We start from the raw sequence: 11,393 nt of genomic DNA, 5'->3' as shown, positions 1-11,393 counted from the left end.
TGAACGCCCTTAATATCCCAAAAAATTCAACATCAACAAAGATCTCTATGCCTAATCTGATAAAACATCAACAAAGATGTATATATATAAAAAATGAACCAAAATGAACGATTAAGGATCTATTGCATTATTTATTGTGTATAATTGAGCAAACACAAATTATCAAACATTACGTACGGGATAATTATTGTGAACGTGATTTATTGTATACGTAGTTTGGAAGTATGTATGTGCACAGGAATTTTGAAATTTAGTCGTTTTCAAAAGTAAAATCTTACAACGACACTTATTCTATATAAAAAAAAGCCAATAGCTTAAAAATTTGTTCATCTAACTCGATATTATTCAAGACATATTTTAGATAAAAGTTTTAAAATACATATATAGAAGTGTCTAACATACTTGTTCAACAAAAATTTACTTAATTTCTCCTTTTGGTCATAGATTTTGCAACAAATAGACTGCGATTATAAATCAATAAACTATCATCTCCTTTGGTCATATCATCTGCTTCAAATAGATAGGGAATAAAAAATCGATAAAACTAAGTCTTCGAAGAAACAAAAACAAAGGTACCATAAATCAATAAACTACAGCGTTAGAAGAGAAATGTACAAACATGGGCAGTTGTTAGGGGTACGGACCAGCCAAGTGACATGAGGACAACTCTTTATTTCCTTGTCTCCGGATCTATTTCGATTCTTTGCTTACAGCTTGCAAAATTATCATAATATTTTTTATATATACTATAATATTTCTTTTGTTTCGCTTTTAATGTGTCAATCAAACTTGTGAACCATAAAAATGTGTCAATCAAACCCCAAGATTCGTCAAACTTTGTGGCCGTAAATCTCGCTTGCTTTATTTCAAAACGAATTTGATTTATCTGAAGTATCAAAGTATATATATAGTGCCATCCAAATAAACTACCTAGTGAAGACAAAAAAAAAACAACAGATAAATTTCAAAAACATGACATGTAACCTAACTTTCACTTGGAGTAGACAAAAAAACAAGTTATACAGTGCCGAGATTGTATCAATCACAATATATGCAATATGAAACATGTTTTATACTATTCATAAGATACAAACGTCATACACAAACGACGAAAGTATTCTATTTGGCTTTTGGATTTTCAGTTAATAGATAACATTTGTTTTAAAATCCTAAAATTATGAATTATGAGGTAGCTGGTATAGTTTTGTGAGTTTATAATATATGAGCCTCTCACTTATGTGTTTGTTTGGTATCGGATCATCTACAAAACCAACTGTAATAGTATGGTTTTGGCAGTTGCAATGAGATGAGTTTGTATTGGACTATGGGTTGGGTGTAGTTTCCAAAAATGAAAACACACTCCTCGTAAATACTACACTCTCAAAAAATTTTAGACCCTCGTACAAACCAATTACATCAGGCTTTTTACTTAAAAACTTAAAAAGGGAAAGATTCGGGCTTCTGAGCCCATTAAGCCCACCTTCTTATATAAAAAAAAATAACCTTTACGCTCTTCTTACCCTTTTTATCTTTTCCAAAAAGGAAACACAAAATTCAAAAAAGGTTTCTTCACGCGCCTCACACTCCGCGTGAAGCTTCTATACAAATCAACGCTTTGACGTGATAAACACTCGCTGTTTCGAGCTTGTTCTTCGTTTCAACACTCGCAGCTCGTGTTTTTTTTTTTTTGTGTTCACTTTACTTACTCGTTTCCAGCTCTCTCTCACACTTCACAGTCGCCTCTGCAAAAGTCGCTTTCTCTCTTTCGCCGGAGATAATGGGAGAAGGGAAGGCCTCGACTCTTGTTTTTATCCTCGTCGTCGCTCTTAGTTTAGTCGCCTTTGGCTTCTCCATAGCCGCCGAACGCCGCCGCAGCATCGTTAGTCACTCTTCTCTCTTCTCTCCGCTAGGGTTTTTTTCTTTCTCTTGAGTTTCGATTTCTAAGAAATAATAATCATTAGGATGATGCAGCTTATAATATTTCTATATCTGGATTTTTTTTATTTGTTACTTAGATTTAGTAATGAATGATGATTGATGCCTCTAATTTAAGTTCTTGATTCTTCTTCAAGAATCAATTTGGAGTCAATAGATTAGAGAAATCTAGTAACTACATAACCATTTGAGAACTATGTAGACTGAGACTAGAGAAACATCTTTGTAACTAATAAGCATATGTAAACACTAAACAGAGTCTATGCTCTCTGTTGTGATACTTCTTTATTAAGGGTCTCTCTTTTCTCTGTTTTGTGGCAGGGGAAATCTATCCAAGACCCAATAACAAACGTAACGTTCTGCGTATATGACTCTGATGTAGCCACTGGTTATGGAGTTGGAGCTTTTCTTTTCCTCCTCTCTAGTGAATCATTGCTTATGGGTGTTACCAAATGCATGTGTTTTGGTAGACCTTTAGCCCCTGGAAGTGACCGTGCTTGGTCTATTATCTATTTCATCTCTTCTTGGTGAGTCCCCATTAGCTTTAAAGACTCGAACAATTCATCTTCGAGTTTAGCTTCATCTTAAAAGTGATATAGCTTTAGATTTATTTCTGGTTTTGAAGCTTTGAGATATCAATAGATTAGTAGTCTTACCTATTATAATATAAACCCACTTTATTGATTGATAGTCCAAATTTGACAATTGTAGGATGACATTTCTGGTAGCAGAAGCTTGTGTAATAGCAGGAGCGACCAAGAACGCATACCACACTAAGTACTTGAGCGCTCAAACCTTCTCGTGTCAATCTTTGCGTAAAGGGATTTTCATCGCAGGGGCAGTGTTTATAGTTGCTACCATGGTTCTTAATGTCTACTACTACATGTATTTTACCAAGTCTGTCTCTTCACCACCTGCTCACAAAGCAAACCGTTCTGGTTCCCATATCGGTATGACCGGTTATGCATAAATGTCAAAAGAAGAAAACTGGTTAGTCATTTGTAGATTTAAGAAAAAAATGAGGTTGTTGCATTGTTACAATACTATTTGTTTTGCTGGTTATATATATATATGTCTGCTTGGTTATGAAAATTTCCTGTTTTTTCTTTCAACTTATTAGGTAATTTTCATTCTTGAGTGTATGTTTGTAATCATATTCATTATATTTTAACTATAGTAGATATTTACATTTTGATTAGAGGTATTATGTGTTTTTGTTCTAATAAGTCAAAGAGTATAGGCAGTCAATCTAAAAATTATCAATTGTCTCATAAAGAGTATTGGGCTTTATAAAAAGGCTTTTCAAAATCACACCCATGTGCACGGCATAGAGGGTAAAAAAGTATGTGGAATGAACCTCTTTGTATAGTTCGTATAGTTTCAAACCGTTTGTATATTTTTTGGTTAAAAGTATCAATTATGAAATTACTTGTAACTATTTAAATATGAACAGAATTACCTTTCTAATCATGGTTTTAAGTAGGCTATGAAAACAATTATATTGCAACTTTAAAACTTTCACCATTATAATTTATAACTTATAACTAGGACCTGACTAGTGATTTGCACACGACTATCACCATTTAGAGTATTAATTACGTAATTGCAGTTTTCTGATTGGGGAGACTTGTAATTTTTTTTTCTTTCACAACTGATTTATCAAAACCATTTATAGAAAATCAGAAGCTATAGAATAAAAACGACATATCATAAAAGGCAAATGGGACAAACAAAAACTTGAGTAATAGAGGGGAAAAATTGCTCAAATGATGTGGTTTTGATATTTTCCATACAAATATTTGATTGCTCAGTCTTTTTTTTTAGGAGTACCAATTTGAATTGTATCTTCTAATATTTAATTAAATACTTTCTCCGTCTATATTGTAGGCCTCTCAAGGTGTCTTTATTGTATTTGTCAACAAAAAAAGGCTGTTTTTATTGTGGGGAGATTTGAAATGGGGAAAAACTCGAAAAATACGCCATTTAATATTTTTTTTGCCGTTTAATTCCTCTAATTATTAAATTTTCCAAAAAGATACCTGTTTATTTTATATTATCTTTAAAAACCTTCATTTTATTAATAACGGTAGATCCATACTTACGACATAACGACTATTAATTTTAATGACGGAAATGTTAACCAGAGTTAAAATATAACCCCATGTGGTTAATTAGAGGGAACTAAAGATACTGCTGCCCTATTTTTCTTCTTCCAAATCGATTTCGAGTTCAACAGTGTCTTTAGTTCCCTCTAATTAACCACATGAGGTTATATTTTAATCCTGTTAATATTTCTGTCATTAAAGTTAATAGTCGTTATGTCATAAATATGGATCTACCGTTATTAATAAAATGAAGGTTTTTAAAGACAACAGAAATTAAACCATATATTTTTTTGGGAAATTTAATAATTAGAGGAATTAAACGACCAAAAAAATTAGATGGCGTATTTTTCGGGTTTTTCCTGATTTGAAATAGATAGAAACAGAAAATAAATAAAGTCAAGATATCTTTAAAAAATATTTTTCCTAACCCTTTTTTTAGTCATATGGAATATGGAGTTTATGTTATATGTTAAATTTTACTATATATATATATATATATATATATATATGATTAAAACCAAAAAAAAAAAAGTGATATGATTTTAGTGTTCAATGAACGACTAAATAAAACGTGCCGTTTTGGTTAAACCTGCACTATCAAAAAACTTTAAAAGCTGATTACAGGAATAAAAATAGGTCGATAGGTTTAGTTGTGAAAGCAACATATATAAGCCAATTTAATAGACTTACGAAAACGTCGTGAAATCGGAAAAAAAATAGCGTTGGCCTTGTTGGGTTAGGTGTTAGGTCATGACATTTCTTATATCCTTTAAAGTAATATAGTTCCCTAATCTATATATCTGTATAAGAATATACCCCACTTAAACATTAGATTTACGTTTTAACAATATATGCTTGCTTGGAAATGGCTTTATATGTGATAAACTCATAAAAGATATATTCGTAANTTTAAAAAAAAAAAAAAAAAAAAAAAAAAAAAAAAAAAAAAAGAGGACTTAATTGATTGTATATTTTTTTTTCTTCTGAAAATTCGATTGAAGAAAGAAAGAGGGCCAATGGGACCTTTCTCTGTAAATTGTTCTCTACTTTTCCAAATTGGATAACTGCTTCCTCTTCCTTTTTTTCCCCCCGTGAAAGCTAAAGCATCGATAGAGCCATGTATACATAAGTCAATATCGTATTTGAATTATCACATAATCAAATGAAAAATCTCTAGTATTGAATTTTCTCTTTTTATCTTTAAAAAGATTTCCACCCTAATCATGCAATCACTTTTGTATTAACGAGTCATACGTAAGTACCTAACATAATCGATTTATACTATAATATTATGTCATATGTAACTATGTAAGTACGTATAACATAATCGATTATATTAAAAACATTTTAAAACTGATATATACCAAATTTCGATATATATATTAGTTAATTAATTGTGTAGTTGTGGTTGCTTATTGTTTGTTATTAGTGATTATAATATCGATTTTAGTAGAAAAGAAAGCAACCGAGTAATGTTGAACAAAAATAGAACATTCTTATTCAAAATAGACGATATTAAATAAATGTCATGAGTGGGAGTAATCAGGCGTTAGCTCTTTTATCCTATTCACCGTATTCATGTGTACTATACCTCTTATATTAATCCATTAAATTAGTTTGAATATTTCTGGTCAAGTTTCAAAACCAACCATTTAATTTTCTGGTCAGACGTTACAAAATATAATAGACAAATTGGACAACAACTATATTTATTTATTTATCGTATCTATAAGATTTTACTACTATTATTTTAAATGAGCCCCATCTAAGCAATTACTATAATCATATCTAGTATCCAATGGCGACTGTTACGATGACGTGGATTGATCCAGAAACTTTAACGGTCAAGATTACCCTGCAAGGTGTGATACACGTGGCACGTTCTTTGTACACGTCGTCTGCCTCACGCTGTCGGCTTGAATTTTTTATACTTCTATCTTCACAGTTTCATTTATTTTAATCTCACCGTTTGCTTTCTTTCTGTATTCAAAAGGATTTAAAGAACTGATGAAAAATATAATAATATAAAAAAAGATTGTCAAAAAAATAAAAAAACTGAATGAAAAATATCAAGAAAACAAATCGAGCGTTCAGAAATTCCAAACTAAATGAACTACGATTTTTAGTTTTTAAAAACATTTTTTTTTTTGCTTAAAAAAGGTCAATCAGAAAGAAAATTTGTATGGATATGTAAAATCTGAATATATATATATATATATGTGTGTGTATAGCGCTAAACCATGATTGGATAGGGACACATAGCAAGATAATTCAATAATAATGTTTTCGTCATATCATATAATTCGAGTGAACAAAAAAAAAAAGCTAAAACATTTATAAAAAGAAAAAAGAATTGTAAGCCGCTTAACAAATAAATAGAAAATTATAGGTGTTTTCGTTGAACAAAAAAGGAAAACTGAATAAATTTCAATATATATCCTCTTTCTCCCGGGCACGACTATCGAAAGACTTTTCTTCACCATGTTTTCCGGCGCGGACGAGGCCTTCTTCCGTCGGCGTCGGGATCTATTTGAGCAAGCTCTAACTCATCTTTTCTCTACCTTTCTTAGTGTAATCTTTTTTAAGCTTTTTCCCCAAATTTTTCCCCTTTTTATCTCTTTGAAAACCCTAATAAACTCTGACTCAGATCCCACCAACGACCGCCGGTTGTCCCTGCCGCTACTCCATTCACAGGAGAGGTTCTCTTCGCAAATCTCGGGCTCCAACCTTACTCACCCCTCACTGTGGAATTTTCAAGTGGAACTAGGATTTTCCCCAGTGGACCTAGTTCCAATCGCCGATCCAAACAAAGGCCACCGGATGTTCCCGCCGTTATGTCACGCACCGGAGTTGCTCTGTGTAGCACAGACATCTCCATTACTCTCGGGAAGCCGCCACACCTTTGCTTCAGCTTGGCAAACGTTTGTAAAGTTAGGATTTTCCCCAATGGACCTAACTATTAATGGCGACACTTACCACGACTACCCCTTGGCGCTGCCGATCTCTCACTCGCCGGAGAAGGTTCACGCAATGCAGATCTTCTCGCAATCCTCTGGCGGCGACCAGCCAAGACACCCTTTGCCTCTGAATCTAGGGTTTTCCCCAGTGGACCTAGATTTCAGATTAGGCCCATTAAGTCACAAAAACCCTAAGTCCTTTAGTCCATCCCAATTATGCAATATTAGCAGGTTCAAGCTCACTTCCTCATCGTCTATGACTCGCCTCAACCAAGCTCTGTTCTGTCTCTCAGTAATCAATGGTCGAAGACTCCATTGGCGAAAGGTAACACCAGTTCCGTTTTGGCCACTCATATATCTTGTTCAGAACCTCGCTTTAGTTGTTGTTAGGAGCTTGTGGTTTGAGTATAAATCTTTGCGGTTATATAGCCTATGTTCCTCGATCTGCTCTAGCATAAGTGATATGTTTGGCCTTGAACTCATGTTCAATGACGAGTATCATTTAAGCTGGTCATCTGATGTTTCCAAGCATCCTTCTATCACCAAACCCATCATCTGGATCCTGTTTCAATTGACTTGTTATGCGTCTTATCGAAGTGATCAAATCCTTAGGCACTGGATGGTAAAACAACCTTGCCTCGACTTCAAAACCATAGTCGTCCGGATCTTTGCTGGTTTGTTACGATCGGTAGTGTTTCTCGCCCCGATGGATTTCAAAGCATCGATTCTTTTCTCAACGTCTCAGCGTCTTAGTATTATGACCGAGACAAAACAACTGTCCTCTGAGTTTCTCGAGGATGGGCTTTCGACCTACCAGGATCTCACATGTACCAAGAGGCTCTCATGCTCATGGTTCACAGCTCTCTTGGATTTATAGTCGATGAATTATCTTTCTAACCTTGTGGCATTGGGGAATGCCTTCCTTTGTATTACTTTAAACTCTGAAACTTTTGCTTCTTGTACTTGTATCTATTACTATCCTGAATGAATGAAAGCAACTGATTTGACAAAAAAAAAAAATAAATAAATAAATTTCAATTAATTTCTTTGAGAAATTTCCAGAATTAACCCATGATGATGAAGTGGTAACTGGTAACAAATTACAACCTAAATAAAAAGAAAAATATGGGCAACAAATTGTTCCCATGCATCGATTTAGATATGAAGCTTAATTAAAGAAAAAAAAGTCGTTTGGTTTTGTTATACTATGATACTAGGTTTATGTACTTTCTTAACTCGTTTTTATTTCTTTTACGTGAACGAAGAAACAAATAACTTTTCACAATAAAAATCAACTTCAAAAGTTACTTGTTTTTTGTAACATAATACCGTATAGTAAAAATTGTTGTCAGCATAAACAACGAAAAATACCTAAGGATATTTATTTAGCAGATCATTAATAGTAGTTGTTTAAAACATAATTTTCAATTGTTTTCTCCACGATACACCAATATTATGTGACTCATCAAAATTGAAAGTGATTGTAAATGGGAAAATAGAGTAAAGTCGAAAGCAGAGGATGATTCCTCATGGAGACAATTATCGTGGCGCTGACTGAAGACGACACAACATGAAAGTGACGCGCACCTTAATTAACCGTCCTTCTAAATTCTCTCTATTAGCAAAATTCTATTTCCAACATGGCTTATTTAATTATTACTTTATTCTTTTCAAAAAAATTTTGATTCTGATTTATTGCTGACACGATTGCGCAATTAGGGCTCACCAATAATATTTTTTTCATAATCAGCTTCGAATTTATAAAATGCAAAAAGGTTAAATATATTTCTTCGGCTCTAGCTTAACTGTTGTTTAAGGTTTTTGCACACAGATTAAGGAAACTATTAAATTTTATGTTTTGCCATTCATTAATATATTTTATAATTTTTTCATTGGTTGAAACTTTAATACAGCAGGGATTAGATTGGAATATTCATCAAACATCTGCATTGAAAATCTAAAACGACAATTAATATGAAACAAAAATTAAATCCTAAAACGATAACTAAATTAGAATGGAGGGAGTACTATTTACTATCGTTTTGCTGCCATTAGGCCTAATTAACAGAGAAATTAACTATATATACATTATACGTCCTTGCAATTTGCATCGATGGTTCTTCAACACATGGACCCTTGCTTAGCTGATTGTTCCCATCTCTTTATGTCGACGATACGATATACATACGACGCCCGAATATATTAGGCTATTGACACGAAAAAGAAACGAATAATCTATATATATTCTTTTTCTATTCATGCATTATCTTCCAATTTTATTTTTAATACTTTTAACAAAACTAAAGAAATATGGATATGCTGATTTGAAAAAGTTTAGAATAAGCTTGAATAATAACTTACTTTTCAAAAAATAGTTATTATGATTTTCTTTTTTGTCTATATATGTAAATGTGATTGATATATACTGTATCATATGTGCAGGCATTCTTCCCCTTCTACCATAAATGTATTTTTCAGGATATTTTGTGTTTTATAGATTTTTAAGTTATTCTGGACTTAGTTTATGGTCACCAAAATAGTTAGGTGATATATATTTTTTAAAAAGAAAACACGACTTTAAAAATGGAATGAGAGGCAGATTCTCAACATTGTTATCCAAAGATCTTTGAAAAGGGAATACCAAAAAGAACTCATGTGCGCATTATAAAAAAATAAAGAATAGCCCAAAAAAATGTAAAAAATACTTAGCGTAAATCAAAAGAGGTTGATAAAATTTGTATAAAGAATGACCTACTTTTAGTGGCCTTCACTTTTAATAACACGAGAAATCCTATTTTTATCAAACAAGAACCACTAATATATAAAGTTGCGCATATAGTGTGTTTTTAGACTCTACAATTACACGAAGAGACTTTCACTTTGGCAGCCTATATATGCGTTTCTATAGTATAATTGTTTTTGAACAAAAACGAAAAAGAAGTATAGTATAATTGTTATAGGAAAACATATATAACTATGTCATATACATATGGTTCTAAAGATCCAATCGTGTCATGTGTTGCGCTCGCTCTCCAAATCTCCCATAACCACATAGTATAATTTTTATTTATTTTTTTTGTTGAATTGATTACCATAATCCATATCCATACTGATGTTACCCAAAACCAGTGGCCAGATTTTTTTTTTTTTAATAGCCAAATCGTTGTATTTTCGTTCTAAAAAATTATTTGCCTATCACATGACTAAAATGTAAGAAGGATGGGACCTAAATTACCCGTTAATTCTTCTATCACTATTCACCCATTAAGAAAAAAAAAAACTCAAACTATCTTTCTTTTGTGCAGATTACAAATGTATTTAGGGCTTTATGGATCGAAAATAAATATATACTCAGCTATCATGTTCTTGGTAGTGGTGATATAACATGATTATAGTTCGTTACTTGGAAAAATAAAGCGGATTCTCTTATTTCTGGTAGACGCATATAACAAATTATTGAGAAGATAAAGATCATAATTCATAAGACTACCATTCTGAAGAGAATTCATTGTAAAATATGTATATTGAAAATATTTGAAAAACATTAACTGTTTGGATTCGTTAAATATTTTGACGTCTAATAAAAATTAAAAACCATTTTATGAAAAACTATAATAAAATATCGATTATTCGTGGTATTTTTTTAGATTATCATAGATAAAGATATAATTTTTATACTTTCTACCAATTAAACTTAATTCTATCCTATAACATATCTACTTTTTCCATTAGAAACTAATATATAATTCCTTCATGACTTTTGGACAAACCTATTTATGAGAAAGAGACATGTACAAATAAGAAAGAGAAGGAGAGGGTAGCAATGTGAGGGCGAGATGTCTGGGGTATTCGGTTTTGAACTTTGACAATGTTTAAAGATGATAAATTGATAATTTTGAGTTTCAGGATATTGGAAAAGCATATCAGATTCAGATCATGATAAAAACGTTTGAATAGATAACGTAAATCAGTAAAAAAAAAAAAAGCATTAACTAATTTTATTACTAGCATTTAGAAGTCGTCAAATATCAGATCTTAATTAATATACTACATAAGTACATATATATAGTAACTTAAAAAAAATGCCGCTCTATAATCATACTGACTTTGGTGCGCACATGAAATTTTATCAACCACCACTCTTTTTATTTTCACTACTTTATAAGAGATACCTAATGCAAATTATAATAACGCTAGTGATAAATTCATGAAAAATATGTACAACCCCTAGTTCAGTCCATTTGAATTTGGCACCCTTTTAATATGTAAAATCACAGCTATCGCTTCATTAACATATATATTTCCTAATAAATAAATGTCAGGTGAAAAAATAATGTCAAATAAATACAGAAAAATTGAATAGGTTTTACAATTTTTTTTTTTTTTTTTTGGGGTG

At 31.8% G+C, this 11,393-nt stretch overlaps 2 protein-coding genes across 2 annotated transcripts; both read left to right on the top strand.

Moving 5' to 3' along the window:
- On the top strand, positions 1,713 to 3,091 carry LOC104755622. The gene is made up of 3 exons (XM_010478034.2): positions 1,713 to 1,879; positions 2,257 to 2,462; positions 2,647 to 3,091. The coding sequence occupies exons 1-3, from the start codon at positions 1,778 to 1,780 to the stop codon at positions 2,903 to 2,905; spliced, it is 567 nt and encodes a 188-aa protein (XP_010476336.1). The 5' UTR covers positions 1,713 to 1,777; the 3' UTR covers positions 2,906 to 3,091.
- Positions 6,465 to 8,004, top strand: LOC104755621. The gene has a single exon (XM_010478033.2). It carries the CDS (start codon positions 6,522 to 6,524, stop codon positions 7,872 to 7,874), a length of 1,353 nt encoding a protein of 450 aa, XP_010476335.1. The 5' UTR covers positions 6,465 to 6,521; the 3' UTR covers positions 7,875 to 8,004.

This window comes from Camelina sativa, chromosome 17 (assembly GCF_000633955.1).
Source record: "Camelina sativa cultivar DH55 chromosome 17, Cs, whole genome shotgun sequence".
In the NCBI taxonomy this organism is placed as follows: domain Eukaryota; kingdom Viridiplantae; phylum Streptophyta; class Magnoliopsida; order Brassicales; family Brassicaceae; genus Camelina; species Camelina sativa.
The sequence above is the reverse complement of the archived record's forward strand: the minus strand, read 5'-3'. Positions and strand labels throughout refer to the sequence as shown.

Excerpts from the sequence above, each read along its gene's own strand:
- LOC104755622 (XM_010478034.2), top strand. The coding sequence starts at position 1,778 with ATGGGAGAAGGGAAGGCCTCGACTCTTGTTTTTATCCTCGTCGTCGCT. Across the intron at positions 1,880-2,256 it reads CCGAACGCCGCCGCAGCATC|GGGAAATCTATCCAAGACCC; the intron begins GTTAGTCACTCT and ends GTTTTGTGGCAG. Across the intron at positions 2,463-2,646 it reads ATCTATTTCATCTCTTCTTG|GATGACATTTCTGGTAGCAG; the intron begins GTGAGTCCCCAT and ends TGACAATTGTAG.
- LOC104755621 (XM_010478033.2), top strand. The coding sequence starts at position 6,522 with ATGTTTTCCGGCGCGGACGAGGCCTTCTTCCGTCGGCGTCGGGATCTA.